Source organism: Chiloscyllium punctatum, chromosome 7, assembly GCF_047496795.1.
Source record: "Chiloscyllium punctatum isolate Juve2018m chromosome 7, sChiPun1.3, whole genome shotgun sequence".
Taxonomy (NCBI): Eukaryota; Metazoa; Chordata; class Chondrichthyes; order Orectolobiformes; family Hemiscylliidae; genus Chiloscyllium; species Chiloscyllium punctatum.
The window spans coordinates 46,193,358-46,212,856 of record NC_092745.1 but is presented as its reverse complement, the minus strand read 5'-3'; the positions used below and the strand labels follow the sequence as shown (position 1 = coordinate 46,212,856).

At 44.6% G+C, this 19,499-nt stretch overlaps 1 protein-coding gene across 1 annotated transcript in view; it reads right to left on the bottom strand.

Annotated features, from left to right (window-relative positions):
* Positions 1-13,114, bottom strand: part of LOC140479625 (pappalysin-2-like) — a 409,230-nt gene extending 396,116 nt beyond the window's left edge. Inside the window, exon 1 of the mRNA XM_072573508.1 lies at positions 12,583-13,114. Within this exon, the coding sequence (XP_072429609.1) occupies positions 12,583-13,102 (520 nt within the window). The 5' untranslated portion in view covers positions 13,103-13,114. The remainder of the gene's footprint in view (positions 1-12,582) is intronic.
* Positions 13,115-19,499: the final 6,385 nt, after the last annotated feature.

Sequence of the window (19,499 nt, the reverse complement as noted above, 5' to 3'; positions counted from 1 at the left end):
AGATGCAGAGGTGATTTTGAAGTCCCAAGTTCACCTAACCCCGTCAGGAAGAGTATCAGAAGTCAATAGTCTTCAAACTAAAGATCTACTGATCTTCTATGTTTAAAGACAACATATGAGTGAATAACTGCAGATGCTGGAATCTGTACTGAAAACTAAACATGCTGGGAATCACAGTGTGTCAGAAAGCATCAATGGAAAGAGAGCAAGCTAATGTTTCTTGTCTCAATGACTCTTCAGAGCAGAGCATCTAAACTCCAATATTAAGACCTTAAGAAATAGGAGTGGAAGGAAGGCCATTTGGCTCATCGAGTCCACTCCGCCATTCAATCATCCCACACTCACCCCGTATCCCTTAATTCCTTGCGAGATTAAGAATTTATCAATCTGCATCTTGAAGACATTTCGCATCCCAGCCTCCACTGCGCTCTGTGGCAGTGAATCCCACAGGCCCACCACTCTCTGGCTGAAAAAATGTCTAAATTGACCCCCTGTAATTCTAAGGCTGTGCCCATGAGTCCTAGTATCCCTGCTTAATGGAAACAGCTTCCCAGCATCCATCCTTTCTAAGCCATGCATTATCTTGTAAGTTTCTATTGGATCTCCCCTCAACCTTCTGAACTCTAATGAATACAATCCCAGGATCATCAGCTGTTTATCGTGTGTTAAACCTATCATTCCAGGGATCATCCGTGTGAATCTCTGCTGGACACGCTCCAGTGCCAGCATGTCCTTCCTGAGGTGTGGGACCCAAAACTGGACACAGTATTCCAAATGGGGCCTAACCAGAGCTTTAGTAACATCTCACTGCTTTTACATTCCAAACCTTTTGAAATAAATGAGATTACATTTACTTTCTTAACCATGGACTCAACCTGCAAATCAACCTTTAGAGAATCCTGTACGAGCACTCCCAGATCCCTTTGTACTTTGGCTTTATGAATTTTCTCACCGCTTTAAAAAATAGTCCATGCCTGTGTTCTTTTTCCCAAAGTGCAAGACCTCTCACTTGCTCACGTTGAATTTCATCAGCCCTTTCTTGGATCATTCTTCTCAACTGGCTAAATCTTTCTGCAGCCTCCCCACCTCCTCAGTACTACCTGCCTGTCCACCTCACTTCGTAATATCGGCAAACTTCACCAGAATGCCTCTCGTCCCTTCATCCAGATCATTAATATATAAAGGGAACAGCTGCGGCCCCAACACTGAACCCTGCGGGACCCCACTTGTCACCAGCTGCCATTCCGAAAATGAACCTTTTATCCCAACTCTCTGCCTTCTGTCAGACAGCCAATCCTCAATCCATGCCAGTAGCTCACCTTGAACACCATGGGCCCTCACCTTACTCAGCAGCCTCCCGTGAGGCACCTTATCAAAGGCCTTTTGGAAGTCTAGGTAGATAAACCTCCACTGACTTTCTCTGGTCTAACCGACTTGTTACACCCTCAAAAAATTCTAACAGATTTGTCAGGCACGACCTCCCCTTACTAACTCCTCTCCCCATGCTGACTTGTTCTAATCCGACCCTGCACTTCCAAGAATTTAGAAATCTCATCCTTAACCTACAACTGAGGTCAGGCTAATCGGCCTAAAATTTTCCATCTTTTGTTTCAATCCTTTCTTGAACAAGGGGATTACAACAGTGATTTTCCAATCATCTGGGACTTTCCCTGACTCCAGTGATTTTTGAAAGATTTCAACCAATGCATCTGCTATTTCCTCAGCCACCTCCCTCAGAACTCTAGGATGTAGCCCATCCAGGCCAGGAGATTTATCCATTTTTAGACCTTTTAGCTTTTCAAGTACTTTTTCCTTTGTAATGGCCATCATACTCACATCTGCCCCTTGACTCTCCTTAATTGTTGGGATATTACTCATGTCTTCCACTGTGAAGACTGACACAAAGTATTTATTAAGTTCTTCAGTATTTCCTTATCTCCCAGCACTAGCCTTCCTGCATCAATTTGAAGCTGCCCAATCTTTACTTTTGCCTCTTGTTTGTTTCTTATGTATTGAAAGAAACTTTTACTATCATTTCTAATATTACTGGCGAGCTCACCTTCATATTTGATTCACTCCTTCCTTATCCTCTGTTTGTTTTTGTAGTCTTCTCAATCTTCTGATTTTCCAGTGTTCTTTATAGTCTCTCTCTTTTTATGTGATATACTTCCTGAATTCTTTCATCAGCCATGGTTGTCTAATCACTCCCCACCCCGGTTAATCTTTCTTTTCATTGGGATGAACCTCTGTACTGTGTCCTCAATTACACTCAGAAACTCCTGCCATTGTTGCTCTACTGTCTTCCCCACTAGGCTCTGCTTCCAATAGATTTTCGCCACTTCCTCTCTCATGCCCCTGTAATTACCTTTATTTAACTGTAACACCATTACATCTGATTTTGCCTTCTCTCTTTCAAACTGCAGACTGAACTCTACCATATTATGATCGCTGCCTCCTAAGTGTTCCCTGACATTAAGATCCTTTATAAAGTCTGGCTCGTTACATAGCACTAAGTCCAGAATAGCCTGGTCCCTTGTGGCTCCATCACAAGCTGTTCCAAAAAGCCATCCTGTAAGCAGTCCGTGAATTCCCTTTCTTTGGATCCACTGGCTTGCTCTCTCTCCATGGATGCTACCTGACCCGCTATGATTAAGTTTGTTTTCTTTTCTTTAAAGAGAATGTGTTCTGACAGAAACCACCATACAGCCTGAAATTGCGAAATAAGAGACCTGAGGGTTTGACAGGCGGGCGGGGAGCATAGTTATAATATTAACGACAGCAAAAAAGAACCTTGGTGGGGGGGCATAATGTTACACAAGGATGTGAGAATCGTTAAAAAGGGTAATCCTGAGGAGTGCCTTAAATATCATGCAGTTTGACGACATCATACAGACTTGGCAGGAGAACAGATTACCCTCCTGAATCAGCCATTCAGATGCTCCTCTAGAACAATGTCAATCACATTGGTAGAACTTGCACTTAGTTACTAACATGCAGTAAACAACATCTTGTTTCAAGAAAACAGCCTTTTACTAATAGACTAGAAAATGGTCTTCCTCCACCTCACAGATCAAGTGAGCCCTATGGATCCCTGTCCTAACAGAGGGTGGTGGCAGTAACTCTATCCCGTGGAGAGCAAAAACACGGTCAGCCTCATACAGCAAGGTGGGTTGTGGTGAGAACTGCACATCCTATAGCTGCCAATGTTAAACCAATAACAACAGGGCAAGTGCAAGAGGAACAGTATGGTGGCTCAGTGATTCGCACTGCTGCCATATAGCACCAGGGACCCAGGTTCGATTCCAGCCTCGGGCAACTGTCTGCACAGAGTTTGCACACGCTCTCAGTGTCTGCGTGGATTTCCTCCGGGTCCTCGGGCTTCATCTCACAGCCCAAGGATGTACAGGTTCAGTGGATTAGCTGTACTAAGTTGCCCATGGTGTCCAGATATGGGCAGGTTAGGTCGGTTGGCTGTGCAAAATGCAGGGTTACAGAGGTGGGTCTGGGTGGGATGTTCTTCAGAGGACTGGCATGGACTTGATGGGCTGAGTGGCCTGCTTCCGCACTGAAGATTCTGCGAGGTCTGAACTGGAGAAGCACAAGAATCACAAACAGAAACAGCACCTCAAAATTAGGACGAACACAGGATCTGAAAAAGTAATTAAACTGATATGTACTCCTGAAGAAGGATATAAGGAATATTACCCAGTCAGTGCAGTCCAGAAGGATCAGAGGAAGCCTCACCAGCACCGCTGGGCACCCTGTACCCACATAGATATTTGATGATCAAAATGGGACTGCACTCAGTTGTGTTGCATTTGTCTGCAAGGTTCAGTTTGAAAATTAGAGCACAAATTAAACTAGTGAAGAGAACGTAACTCTTGAGAGAGAGAGAAAGAGAAAGAGAGAACGCACAAGAGGTACTTACAGACATGCAGGAAATTTGCATCTACTTATATCGATGGATAGTATGTGGCTGCAGTGATTGTAACAAACCAGGTGGACTCAGAATATGAGTTCCCTCATTAGAACTGTTAATGTGGTTCAAACAGGGAGCCCTGGCTGACAGATATACAGGAGGGTCAGAGGTTCAGTTGGCTGACTCTGACGAAGCCGACCAGTGTCAAGTACTATGCACGCGTAAATAAAGGGTGACGTGGTGATGGGATAACAGCCTCTGGGGAGTTATTTCAGTAATTACAGGCTTTCTGAATCCCAACTGGTTTATTACAATTCTTAAAGATGCAGACACATGAAAAGGATGTCCTCCGGTGGGGAGTCAGTGAGGACTGCAGATACTGGAGATCAGCGTCGCGAGGGTGGTGCTGGAAAACTGCAGCGAGTCAGGCAGCATCAGAGAAGCAGGCGAGACAATGTTTCGGGCAATCGCCCTTCATCAGGAAGGGCTAATGCCCGAAACGTCAATTCTCCTGCTCCTCAGATGCTGCCTGACCCGCTGCGCTTTTCCAGCACCACCCTCTCGACTCTGATCTCCACTAAGTCAGACATCGAATAATCAGCTCAATGGAGGTGAGGACAAGTTTCAAATTGCAAGTTTCAAAGTGCTGAAGAACAATTGCTTTTTGATCAAAATTACTATGCTTATTCAAGAGTTCCCCCATTTACATTCAGCACAAATCAATACATGAAAGACTCAGTGGCTGTGCTTTGGAGATGTACAAATTGGCCTCAGCTCACCCCTTTCTCACCCTTAATATTCCTGCCTCCTTTCACAACAGTGCTGACTCTGGCTAGGATACACTTCCATGGGTGCCAAGAGACATCCAGGATCTCCTGCCAAGTGGCCAACCTTCACTCAAGAGCCGAGGCAGCAAGTGCCAGTAAACTCAAACACAGACGATACCACTCAATGCCATTAGTTAGGGAGGAGGCAGGACACTCTGCAAAGTTTTCCGTTCCCACACTGCAGGTACACAGAGGCAAGATGTAATTCTCAACTGATAGAGCAAGCAGAACAAAAATCAGGGAATGAAGATTACAGAGACAGGATTATCCTAATTAGGAACAGAAATATCAAAGTCAAGTAGTACTAAATTATGCAAGACTTTTTTTCTGCCCAATTAATTGTAAATTAGAAGTTCTGACTGCAGCATCTAATCAGAGAAGTCTGTATGTAAATGTTTTAGAATTCACTCCCATATCCACTCTCGTGTAATTTCTCCCTCGATTCTTAAGAGACTCCAGGATAAAAGAAGAGGTTGCTCTAATCAACGGAGAAATGATAGCAGTGATAAGGTGAAAGTAATCAAAATATTTGTGAAAAACCTTTATATTAATTAGAGGTTTTATCATATTAATCAAAAGGGGACTGGTTGGAGGATAGGAAATTTTTGCTGTTAGAGAGGTACAAAAGTTCTGTAAAGCAAACTGAAATGCTCAGGTGTCAAATTTTATACTGCAACAAACTCACTTTCACACTGGGTTAGGAATGCCAGCACTCGAGCTGAGAAAATTAACTTTTCAAAACAGTTAGACCTATAAAGCTGCTCTGTTAAATTTGACAGCACTTGGCAAAGTGAGAGTGTGCTGGCGCAAGGATAGTGCTGCTCGATACAAGTGAGGCCAATGATAAAAGGTGTGGATACAGGTTTAGTAAGGTGGTGAGCATATGCACATTTGGAGGAAGTGTGCATGGTTTGTTCAGGTTTAGCTAGTCTTTGGCGCAAGGTATTGTGATTTACGGATGTGGGTGTACCTTCTGGTACCCGTGATTGTGACAGTAAAAATGTAGATGTGTGATTGGTACAATGAAGGAAGTGGCATTCCTGGAAGGTATGTTGTATGAGAGACCAGGAAAGGAAACTCAAGGGTATACATGTGGATCAATATACTGGTATAGGAGACATAGGTTCCAGTTCATTGAGCAGACAACCAGTGCTTGGGAAAGTGAATGCTGTAGCAATGGGACAGCAAACCTGAACCAGGTTGGGGTTGATGTTTTTGCCAACCACATCAGTAGGGGAGAAGAGAGAATTATAATCTGAATAATGGAGGCAAGGCATCATGATTTGGAAGGTGCAGCAATTCAATGTAGATTCAAGGCCAGTGAGAAAGGTATTAAGATGGGAAATGATAGACAGTGAGAGAAGGAATTAGAAAGTACAAATCTAAAAGTGACCAACAAATAAAATTAGAAATTTACAGAAAAAAAGTATAAAACCACAAGGTTCTTGTTTTGAATGCATGCATGTTGAATGCAAAATGCATGAACTGACAGGACAAATAGAAAGCATTAAATACGACCTGGTAGTTATTACACAGAAATGGCTGCAGGACAATATTGATTTGAACTTGCATCTTGAAAAGTACAAGGCATTTAGGAATGACAAAAAAAAGCAGGGAAAAAAATGGAGGTGTGGCTCTGTTAAGTAATTATGGTATTACAAAATAGAAAGGGATGATCCAAGTTCAGGATATCAAGATATAGAAATTATTTTGCTAAAAACAAGAACTGATGAAGGCAAGACATCACTTGTGGAAGTAGTGCACTGGTCCCCTAATAGTAACCAGATGGTGGGATGGAATCTAAACGCAGAAATAATGACAGCTTGTCAGAAAGACAGAGATAATCATGCTAGAAAAACTGAATGGCCTGAATGTGGATAAAGCACCCGGACCAGATGGACTATTCCCTCGAGTTTTAAGAGAGATAGCGGAGGAGACAGTGGAGGTGTTAGTGGTGATTCTTCAGGAATCACGAGAATCAGGGAGGGTCCCAGAGGACTGGAAGACTCGCTAAATTGACACGCCTGTTTATAAAAGGAGATGGAAAATTACAGACCGATTAGCCTAACCTCGATCGCGGTTAAGATTCTGGAATCCATTGTGAAGAGTGAGATTTCTGAATACTGGAAATGTATGGTAAAATAGGGCAAAGTCAGTATGGTTTCATCAAGGAGACATCATGCCTGACACATCCACTAAAATTATTTGAGGAAGTATTGAGCAGGTTAGACCAAGGAGAAGATGGACTTAAAGAAGGCTCTTGACAAAGTGCCACACAGGAGGCTACTGAGCAAGATAAGAGCCCATGGTGTCAGAGGCAAGGCGCTAGCATGGATAGAAGATTGGCTGTCTGGTGGAAAGCAGAGAGTGGGGATAAAAGGGTCCTTCTCAGATGGTAGCCAGTGACAAATGACGTCCTGCAAGGCTCAGGGTTGGAAACACAACTTTTCACTTTATATATTAACAATCTAGATGAAGGAACGGAGAGCATTCTAGCTAAATTTGCAGACAATACAAAGATAGGTAGAGGAACAGGTAGCATGGAGGATGTAGGGAGGCTGCAGAAGGATTTGGACAGGTTAGATGAGTGGGCAAAGAAGTGGCAGATGGAGTACAATGTGGGAAAGTGTGAGGTCATGCACTTTGGTAGGAAGAATAGAGGCATGGACTGTTTTCTAAATAGGGAGAAAATTAAGAAGTCTGAAGTGCAAAGAGACTCAGGAGTTCTAGTCCAGGATTCTCTCAAGGTAAACTTGCAGGTTGAGTCAGTAGTTAGGAAGGCAAATGCAATGATGGCATTTATTTTGAGAAGAATTGAATATAAAAGCAAGGATGTACTTCTGAGGCTCCAAAGCTCTGGTCAGTCCACATCTGGAGTATTGTGCATACTTTTAGGCCCCATATCTCAGGAAGGATGTATTGGCCCTGGAGTGTGTTCAGACCAGGTTCACAAGATGGACCCAGGAATGAAAAGCCTAACATATGAGAAATGTTTGAGGACACCAGGTGTATACACAATGTTTTAGAAGGATGTGGGGGGATATAGTTGAAACATACAGAATACTGAATGGCCTGGACAGAGATGTTGGGAGGCTGTTGGGAAGATGTTTTCATTGGTAGGAAAAACTAGGACCCGCGGGCACAGCCAAAAAGTAATGGGAAGACTTTTTAGAACAGAGGTAAGGAGAAACTTCTTCAGCCAGAGAGTGGTGAATCTATGGAATTCATTGCCACAGAAAGTTGTGGAGGCCAGGTCACTGAGTATATTTAAGATGGAGATAGACAGGTTCTTGAGTATCAAGAGGATCAAGGGTTACAGGAAGAAAACGGGAGAATGGGTTTGAGAAACTTATCAACCATGATTGAATGGTGGAGCAGACTCGATGGGCTGAATGGCCTAATTTCTACTCCAATGTTTTATGGTCTTATTTAATCTACACATAGCCTAGAAGGATCAGAAGGGCAAAGTAATACAGACAAGGATTCTACGAATGTTCTCAGATAGTTTCGTACAGTAGCATGTTCTAGAGCTGATCAGAGAGTGCGCTGTCCTCAACCTGGTATTGTACAGAGACACAGGATTGATTAATAATCTGACAGTGAAGGTGCCCTTTGCAGGAGTGACCGCAGTACGATAGAATTTACATTCGGGAATGAGGGTAAGGAGAACAGTATTTGAAATTTAATTAAGGAAATTAAAGCAGAGGCGGCTAAAGTGAATTAGCAAATTAAGTAACAGAATAGATTAATGGTGATGCAGTTACAGATATTTGTGGGGGGAGGAATTTGTCAGAATTCAGAGTACAGATTCATTTCAACAAACATCTACTATCTGTGATTGTTTAGAAATTTGTTAAGGATAGGTTCAAACTAATGGAGGTCCTGGGTCAAAATTCTAGAATTCCCTCCTTAATGGCATTGTGGGTCAATTTACAATACAGACTGCAGCGGTTCAAAGAGGCAGCTCGCCACCAGCTTCTCAAGGGCAACTGGACATGGGCAATAAATGCTGGGCCAGCCAGCAACACCCATATCCCATGAGTGAATAAACAAAAAAAAATCATATAGTTGTGTAAAGGCGGGTGGCAGAATATAAAAAGAAAAAAAAAGACTGAAGAACAACCAAAAGATAATTAAGGAGGGAAAAATTAAATATGAAAGAAATCCAGCAAGAAATATGAAAACAGATAGGAAGAGTTTTGATCAATAGTTAAAGTGAAAAAAATGTAACAAAGTGAGCATTGGTCTTAAAGAAAGAGAGACTGGACAATTAATAAATCCAGTTCCTTTCTCCCTTTCATGTCCTGATTTGACGCTGCTTCCAGCGTCTGTAGTGAAGGCTGATGTAAAATACCTGTTGAATTCATCTGTTGTCTCCTAATTTTTGAAGAAAAGTACAATTACTGGGGAACTGGCATAAGCAAATTGTTTGAGCCACAGGTTGATAAGTGCCCAGGTCCTGAAGGATTTCATTCCCAGGTTTTAAGTCACTGGCGAGATAGTTTTAATTTTCAAAAACTCCCTGGATTCAGAGACATCCCATTAGATTAGGAAAGAGTGAATGTAACCCCTTTAAGGGAAGGGAGACAGAACGCGGGAAAGTACAGACCTGTTTGTTTAATATCTATCTCAGGGAAAATATTAGAAGTTATTATTAAAGATGTTCTGGCAGGGGAATCGGATAAGTTCATGGTAATCCGGCAGAGTCAACATGGCTTTGCAAAAGGGAAATCATGTTTAATCAACCTAATGGAGATCTTTGAAGAGGTAGCATGTGCTGTGGATAAAACAGAACAGGTGGATTTTTTTTTCCCATATAGATTTGCGGAAGATATTTGATCAGGTGCCACAAAGGTTATTACAGAAATTAAAAGCTCATGGGGTCAGGGTACTATTTTGGCATCGATAGAAGAATGGCTGGCTAGCAGGTAGCAGAGAGTAGGTTCAAATAGGCCTTTTTCAGGATGTCAAGCCATAACAAGAGTGCCGATGCATCAACCGTCTACAACTTACATAAATTACTTAGGTGAAGGGACAGAAGGTACTGTAGCTAAAGTGTACTGAAAAGTAGCAAAGTAAGTTGTGAAAAGGACAAAAAAAAAGACAACAAAACATCTATGTCAAGTGAGTGGGCAAAAATGTGAAGAATGAAGTATAATGTGGGAAGATGAGAGATTGTTTTAGCAGGAAAAGCTAATAAGAGATATTTTATCTAAATAGTGAGAGATTGTAGAACTGAGATGCAGAAGGAACTATATGCACTTTTCCACAAATCAAAGAAGGTTAGTGTGCGGGTCGAACAAAGAATTAGGAAAGCGAATAAAATTGAATTCATCACAAAGGAAACTGAATATAAAAATAGTGAGATTATATTTTAGTTACACAAGACACTGATGAGGCCACATCCGGAACATTGTGCACACTACTGGTTACCTTATTAAAGGCAGGAGGCAGTTCAGAGAATGCTTATTATACTGATGTCTGGAGTGAGACAGTTGTAGGGAAAGTCGAAACATCAGACAGGATAGGCTTAAATCCACAGGGATTTAGAAGAACAAGAGACAATTTAACTCGAATATACAAGATCCTGAGGAATCTGAACAGGGTATATGGCAAGGGGGTGAAATGTTTTTGGCAGTTAGGTAGAAATGCAGATTTGAGGCTATACAGTTTTGCAATGATGTCAGTGAATGGCAGAACAGGCTGAATGGCCCACTCCCAATTCATAGGCCCCTGCCACGGAGGGAGAAAATCTGGGTCGAGAGCTATCCTGGGACTTGGCGACCACATTGGGAGTATCCATGACAAGGCCATTCAGATTAAGGATCGTGTAACCTTTCCCACAGACCAAATGCAAACAGCGAGAGGGGACCAGGTTCCTGGTCAGCAATACAGTGTGGAATGCAGCTGATCATTCTGTAACTACTTACCTCTCTCAAATAGAGAGAGCTGCCCATAGTCCTTACAGAATTTGACAAAACATGGACAGACGTGTAGAAAGCTGCATCAGTGTATATACTTGGGACACAGAGTACAGCTGGTACATGGCTTGATGTGTTCATGGGATAACTATTTGCAATGTTACATTTCTAAATGTATACATTTTAAGGGGATGCTACAAGGTTGGCTCTATATTTACTGTAAGGTGTGGAAATTGATGATTTGCTGAAGGTGGGAAGGCATGGGTCAATATTTGGTACAGATGACTGGGAAAGGTACAGCTGCTAATATTTGATATGAGGGTTTAAAATGGTACAAATGTAGGAGTATTTTTCATCCTTGTGCCACATGGTACAGGTGTGGAACAAGTAATGGGATGGCACAGGTTTATGAGAGGGATGGAACAAGCAGTGTGCAAGAGATGGGACAAGAGCTCAAGGTATGCCTGGATGTTAATACAAATGACACAGAACAAACAAGTAATGCTGCATATTTGGTATAAAGTACCCGAGAGGGTACAGGTCCGTCTGTTCGGGTACAGGTGACCGAGAGGGTACAGGTCCGTCTGTTTGGGTACAGGTCCGTCTGTTCGGGTGCAGGTGACCGAGAGGGTACAGGTCCGTCTGTTCGGGTCACAGGTGACCGAGAGGGTACAGGTCCATCTGTTCGGGTCACAGGTGACCGAGAGGGTACAGGTCCATCTGTTCGGGTCACAGGTGACCGAGAGGGTACAGGTCCGTCTGTTCGGGTCACAGGTGACCGAGAGGGTACAGGTCCGTCTGTTCGGGTCACAGGTGACCGAGAGGGTACAGGTCCGTCTGTTCGGGTCACAGGTGACCGAGAGGGTACAGGTCCGTCTGTTCGGGTCACAGGTGACCGAGAGGGTACAGGTCCGTCTGTTCGGGTCACAGGTGACCGAGAGGGTACAGGTCCGTCTGTTCGGGTCACAGGTGACCGAGAGGGTACAGGTCCGTCTGTTTGGTCACAGGTGACCGAGAGGGTACAGGTCCGTCTGTTTGGTCACAGGTGACCGAGAGGGTACAGGTCCGTCTGTTTGGTTACAGGTGACCGAGAGGGTACAGGTCCGTGTGATTGGTCACAGGTGACCGAGAGGGTACAGGTCCGTGTGATTGGTCACAGGTGACCGAGAGGGTACAGGTCCGTGTGATTGGTCACAGGTGACCGAGGGGGTACAGGTCCGTGTGATTGGTTACAGGTGACCGAGAGGGTACAGGTCCGTGTGATTGGTCACAGGTGACCGAGAGGGTACAGGTCCGTGTGATTGGTCACAGGTGACCGAGAGGGTACAGGTCCGTGTGATTGGTCACAGGTGACCGAGGGGGTACAGGTCCGTGTGATTGGTTACAGGTGACCGAGAGGGTACAGGTCCGTGTGATTGGTCACAGGTGACCGAGAGGGTACAGGTCCGTCTGTTTGGTCACAGGTGACCGAGAGGGTACAGGTCCGTGTGATTGGTCACAGGTGACCGAGAGGGTACAGGTCCGTGTGATTGGTCACAGGTGACCGAGGGGGTACAGGTCCGTGTGATTGGTTACAGGTGACCGAGAGGGTACAGGTCCGTGTGATTGGTCACAGGTGACCGAGAGGGTACAGGTCCGTCTGTTTGGTCACAGGTGACCGAGAGGGTACAGGTCCGTGTGATTGGTCACAGGTGACCGAGAGGGTACAGGTCCCTATGTTTGGATACAGGTGATGTTTGTGGTCCTGCGCTTGAGAGTTTGGTCATGAGGGACAAGCGATGCAGGAACAGTTGCTGGCGCAGTAGGCGCCTCCCGCAGTCCTGTGGAATAGTAAATAAAGGTGCTCTGTCTGTCTGTGTGTGTGGGTCGGTGGTTAGTTCCGCGCTGTGTTGGAAGTTTACCCCCTTGTCCTTACCTGCCACTACTGCCGGGTTGTTCTGACCTCCCTCCGGCTTCAGCCACATGTCGGCGGTGAAAGGTCCCCGGGGGATGCTGACCTCTCGCCGCGGCTTCAGGCGCTCCTTGCCCCCGGAGAGGTAGAGGACGGTGCCGGCCAGGGGTTCACATCCTGCCGCTTCGGAGCGCCGGGCAGCGCGGCTGCAGCCTCCCGGGGTCGAGCTGCTATCCCCGGCGCCGCCTCCTCCCCGGGACAGCCCGTGATCCGGAGCCCAGGGTGGGGACGGGCTCCACGGAGCTCCCCGCTGCCCGTCTCCCGCGAGCACCACCTCCTGCTCCTGCTGTTGCCGCCGCCGCCGGCGGCTCCTGCCTCCTCGCTCCGCCGTCCAGCAGCGCTCCTCCCCTGGGCCGCTCCGCCGCCTCTCCGCGCGGGACACCAGCGCTCGCTTGTAGCGCCAGTGCGGGCTGGCCCGGACCGGGCAGAGTGGCCAGAGCTCCACTAAGGTACTGAGCACAAGTAGCAGTGTGAGGGACGGCATGGCGACCACCCTCGGGGGAAGTGTGGGGGGGGGGGGGGGGGCGTGGGGGGAAACAAAAAGCAAAACAAAAACACCCCAGGTAAATGACAACCGGCTAAAACTTTCAAAAATAAAACTTGCAAAAAAAAATTGTCCCTTAAAATAAATTGCAGTTTTAATGTTAAACTCGCCCTTGCCTTGAGAACAGAACTCTCACTGTTTGAGTAATGTGCACATTGCTGGCTTTGCAATGCCAAACAGTGAACAGGTCCTGTTGTTCGCTATCCCTCGCACTTCCAGTATTGCTCTCCCTCGTGCACATTCCCTCTTTTTATACCGTGTCCTGTCCTCCCAATTCTCTGCATTCTGCACCCTGAACGCGGCTATTCCCCCTCCCACCCCCCACCCCTGCACACATCTCCTTGGCATCTCCACACATCTACCCTCCATTGTTCCAGTGAGGTTTTGTTATTTTCTTTTTAAAAAAAATAAAAGAGAGGGGAGGGGGAGCTGGTGGTGGGCTTGTATCTCTTTATAAAACATCATGTGATCCGCGAGGGAAAAGTGAGGGCTGGGGAGGGTGGGATACGCCGGTCGGATGGTAAACAGCAACAGACTGAGATTCAACTTGGTGCAACAGAAATGGGGGGGGGGAGGTGGGAGATGTAAACAAACAGACCCCTACCTCACCCTCTTACAATCCTGGTTGTCAGACCTCCCCTTGCATTGCATTGCACAGCTCGCCTCACACACACCCTCCCCAGATAAGTTTGCCTACAAGGGGCCCGGGTCACTCGGGGTGACACTTGCAAATTCTTCCTGATGTCAAATGAGTTGTCGGAAGTGCCCCAACCTCATACACACACCACACCACGCCATCATCCTCTTTGAACCCGGGGCTCGCTTGTGGGGCGACCCCCACTCCCTGCACGATTCCACGGCAGTTTTGCGTGCACCGTTTTCAACTTTCGAATCAATTCCCTCGACCCACAAAGAACGGAAGGTGGGGGGGGGGGAATTGAAATAGTGATAGCTACACCCTTACAGTATACGGTCACCAATATCAATACATACACACACACACAAATACTGTTCATACAACCATATGTATACTTCGATACACCAGCTGACACAATACACATACATAAAATTGATACATTTGCAGGGCTGTAGGTACAACCTCATAATATGGATACATTTAGATACATTGTATCCAGCGCGGATACAATAATACCAGACGCCCCGTGACTTGTATACGAATGTGTTCACAGTTTTCTCTGATACTGGATCTGGTCAAACCAACAGAGCTGTAGTAAATAATACCCACCTGCCTTGCCCCCTGCAATAAGGTGTGAGTCTCCCTCAGATCATCACTCCTCTCCCTCCCTGGCTTTGATTTTAGCACTGTCTTTTTTTTTTGTTTGTTTTCAAAACGATTGCCGACTGCGTTTTAATATATATATATGTGTGTGTGTGTGAGAGAGAGAGAGATTTTTGTTTTGTTATTCATCCGGATTGTGTGTTTTTGGAGGCGGGGGGGAGGGAGGCTGGAGGGGGGCGAATTGAAAGGTCGCGCCCTCTCCCGGGCAGCGAGTCGCCTTTAAAACGGGAGCTTGAAGCCCCATCAGTAAGCACATCTTTGGCGGTCAGAGCAGAATGGATTGGCAGCCAGTACTGTGGCCTGGGGGGCCCCTTCTGGGTACGAGCTGCCCGCAGTGGGAGGCGGTAACGCGGCCCGGATTGAACTTGGACACTGTTCCTGCCTTCTGGGTTTCGGAGTTACAGACAAACAAATGTGGGAACTTGAGCATTCCCAGCCGAGGGGCTGTGGTAGCTTTTGCTTCAAGCCCTCAGAAACTGAACTTCGGAGGGGGTTGGGGGCTGGGAGAGAGAGAGAGAGAGAGTGCGAAATAAATAAATCAGCAGCCAGATTCAACATCGCTCCTACAACCGTTAAGAAAACAAGTGCAATTGCTGTTGAAGATCTGCTGACTTATTGGCCCAGGATTCAGGTTCCCAAGCACTTCCAGAGTGACGATGAGATCCCAGAGGCCTTCGGCTAACAGCTTTGCTGAGCTAGGGGGACTGAATACATTGATCGTGCTCCCCGTTTCTTCTGAGAAATTGCACTTGGAGATCTGACGACCAGGACTTACTTGCAGCACTTGAGAGTTCACAGCAATAGTAGGTGACCTCACTGAAATATTAACACTGAGATAAAACTGTCAGAGAGCTGGACAAGGGAGACGCAATACCTGGCCCGGAGTTCTGGAGACCCCCTCACAATAACGGAGTTAGGACTGAGAGGAGGACGATGGTGACTCATTCAGAGGGTGGTGAATTTTTGCAGTTCTTTGCTGCCAGAGGTTCCATCAGTGAACATGTTCAAATCAATGATTGGTAGCTTTCTAGATATGAAGGATTGCAAGGGAGAAGGATGGACAAATGGCCGTTGAGATAGATGACCAGCAGCGATTTAGTGTAACAGCACAGCAGGCTCAAGGGGCCAATGGCCTTCTTCTATTCATTATGTTCCTTTGTTATAATGGGTTGTCTGCCGGTGTGTGTGTGTGTCCAAAAATTAGCAATCCAAATCACCTTCAGATGGGCAGCCCATCATAGCCGCTGCGAGAGCTGAAAAGCAGGGCTGCAGTGCTGTAAAGTTTCCCAGTTCTGTCGATTTGGAGAGGGGTAAAGAGCTGAAGGGAGAGCCAGGTGCTATTTTCAACACAGTGAGGCCAGCTGTGAACTAATGCATCTTGACACAGGCACATCCTGTAGCCAAGTGTGAAGATTTCACCAGCAGGGAGAAGCTTACAGTGCCACCTAATCGAGGTGTTTCAAATCACCAATGCAAATGGATGGAAAGCTGACGATTCCAGTTATGGTGGAGGGTTCGAGCGTGAAGGACCACGATATTGGATGAAATAAAGAGATTTAGAACAGAGAACACGTAAGAATCTTCCTGCATGCAAGATGAAAAGACTCTAAAATCCATTGTTAGAGCCAGTGTGTGAGGCAGAAGCTGTGTCAACATCTGCAAATTAGGTTGGATGGTGATTGAAGGAAATGGGCCCAACTGCATCATCATTTGATTCAAGTCAGCATGGACCAGGAATTAAATCTGTTATCTATTGTATCAATCAGTTTGTTCCACAACATCTATCCCACTGACACATTTCCCTGTCACTACTGTATAGGTTTGTCCAACAGCAAAGGGATATTGTTTGCGTGGTGATGACAAAAGAGCAGCTTTAAGGGTTACCTCCAAGTGTGTTGATTAAAGCAGCGAAGAAACATTTGATTCTACGTCAGCTCAACACACAAAGGGGTTGGACTGTGACTTGGTGAAGTTCAAGCCTTCAGATGGATCAGATGCTCCCCATCAGCTCTCTCTCTCACAGCTTCTGTAACCCCCAAGTTGAATGAAGCAGGTTAATAATCAAAGGAAAGCTCATTATTCCTCCGCAGGCCTGTCTGTGGAATAAATCTGACTTTCACTCTAGATTCAGCCAAGGTACTGTACACAAACTGTCTGAAGCAAGCCGTCCCACAGGACTCTCGTATGAACGCTTCCAAAACCTAGTGGATCTGCGGTACTGCCAAATCACCATATGAAGACTTACTGACGCAGTAGGAGGCTTGACACTGGAGGAACTCCAGTTTCAATTTGTCCATCCCACTGTATATAAGTGGATAATTTGGCAATGCAACAGGTTCAGTAGTCATTAAATCCCCTTGTTATCATCAGTGCAAACAGCGCAAGTTGCTGGATCCGTATCTGCTTGCATTAACAAGCTGTGGACTCTGTCACTGTCCTGGCTCACCTACAGACATTCCTTGATGCATTACTGTAACACTGGAGAAAATACAATTTCTCAGAAACAACAAATTGTAAGGAATTCAGATCAACTTAATTTATACTGACCTGGATCAGCCTCCATTTACATTATAGTATTGATGGTCAACTGTGCTTAGACTGGGCAGTCTAATGGATTGGCACACTTGACTATCTGTTTTGAATGCAGCATAAACTGATGGTATAAAGGTTGCTACCCTCTCTGATGATCCTTTCTAACATGACTTTGGGTCATGTCAATGCACTTTTTTTTTGCTGCAGTGGCATTTCCCTGTGAAACATCCCATATTTTAGTACATGTTTGCACTTTCTTAGAAATAGGGGAAGTGAGCACCACACAGGCACCATTTTCTTGAACTTGTAATTGAGGCAGTTTACTGGAGAGGTAGACTTGAGGAGATTTTATACTGCTTTATATTTTACCAGCCTTAAACCATACAGTGTAAGAAAAAAGTTGGAGGAATATCCTGTTCTCCCGACATTGAGATTGCTTCCTTTGTTCAGGATGGTCAGTGGCCCCCACAGTTGGGAACACCATGCAATAATGTCATATAGCAGAAATGCTGCCAAAGTCATCACCATAGTGTCTCACTTTACATTTCACAACTGGACACTGTTTGGAGATCAGAAGCAGAGCCCATAATGTGCAGAGAAAGCTGAACTGTAAGTCCCCATCTCTGACTCAAAACTTACAGCAATGGGATTAATTCTTAATGGCCTTTTGGAATTGTTTAGTGAGTTATTCAATTCAAAGGCAGTTAAGCATGGGCAACAAATGTTTGCCTTGCCAGCAACATCTACATCCCATCTAATAATAAAAAAGAAAGCACAGAAATTTTCAGCAGGCTGCTCAACAGAACAATATGTGGACCAGGACAATATCCATGAAGGATGATATCACAAGGAGTGAGGATTAGAAAGCATCTTTCACCATAGAAGCTCACAAATTGTGTTTAAAAAGAAAAACCCGTGCCAATTCAACAAAACAGTCTCACTATGCAATTAGTCCTGAATCAAAAGTTAGAGAATTTCATTCTGCCATTGGATATGTTATCACCTGTCTGAAAAATAGTCCACTCTTGTCAAACTTTGTGTTTCAGTTAATTTAGAACAAATTAACTCTCCTTCACTTACTGCCTGCCACCTGGGATGTGAACCAGAATGATAGAATGTTGAGGAAATCATTCAACTGTGAATCATTGCAAAACACCTCAGGAAAATATATTGACACTGTTGTGATAGTTTCTTGTACTTTTTTTTTCTATATTTCACATTTGCACATATTTATGGAAAAGACAAGGTGAATTAAAATAACTTTACATAATTAATGACCTCTACAGACTCATGTTCCACTAAGTGCAATTCACTGAATTGCCAAAAATGATTTCTATTTAAAGCTTTATCAATTTCTGGATTTTTTTGATTGCGCTAATAGCAGAAAAACACTCAAAACAATCTCTTCTCCTTTACTTAAAAGGTGGGCGGGGGGAGCTGTGGGTTACTGTCTTTAGATAAATCATGGGCAGAGAGATGTAAGACAAGATTGTCAAATGTTAACCCACTTCTTCCTAACAGTGTTTCCTAACCGTCCTATTCTACGATTGTTCTGTAATATAGAGCGAGTCACTATAATTTCCTACCCAGTAAAACAAGCGACTTGAAATTATACCTCAGTAATATAGCAGACTGTGAAATGATATTCTAACATATTAATATGTTTGTCACCAGCAGAGTGCAGCTTCACCACTCCAAAATCTCCAGATCCAGAATACTTAGTTTAGCAGCTCGCAATGGATAAATGGAGGTTATAAAAGGTTTGTAAAGAAACAAGTCTACCTCAATGTCATTGAGCGAAGTTGCCTGTGAAGAAGCTGAACATGTACTATGTTTCTTGAAAATCACTGTGAGAGAATTTTTATCTCATGGAACATAATGTGCTAGCATGCAATGAAATTCTGGACATGAAAGATCACAACCAGTTGCAATACTGTATAACCAAAGGATCATATAGCAAAACATCATGTGAATAGATATGTTCACAAGTTATGGAATGGAATAAGGCTATTTAACTCCTCAAATAAGCCAATCAATATTATTAAATCAATTTCTTCTGTTACCAGACCTGCTGGTTGAGCTTTTCTAGCATTTTATTTCAGGTCTCCAATATCTGCGGTACTTCATTTTAACCCAATTAATTTGGAGTCAAGACAACATTCAAAGAGATATAGCTCCATACGAACTTGTGGACTGAATATGTGTTCGGTGGACAGAAGAAAAATGAGGAGAGAAGAATTTTGTAGATCACCATGTTCTTGGCTCTGTAATAGGACTGTCACCTCCGATTAACTAGGTTTTGTGTCCAAGTCACACTCTGGATGTTGAATTAATAATTCAATGCTGCAATGTTGGAAGTACTACTTTGAGATGAGATATTAACTCAGATCCTGTTTGCACTCATAAGCAGATACAAAAGATTTCAGTACATTCTTGGAATAGCAGGAAAATTGTGCCCTGTACTCTGCTGCTGTCAATAGCTCTTCCTGCCAGGAGATCTGCTGT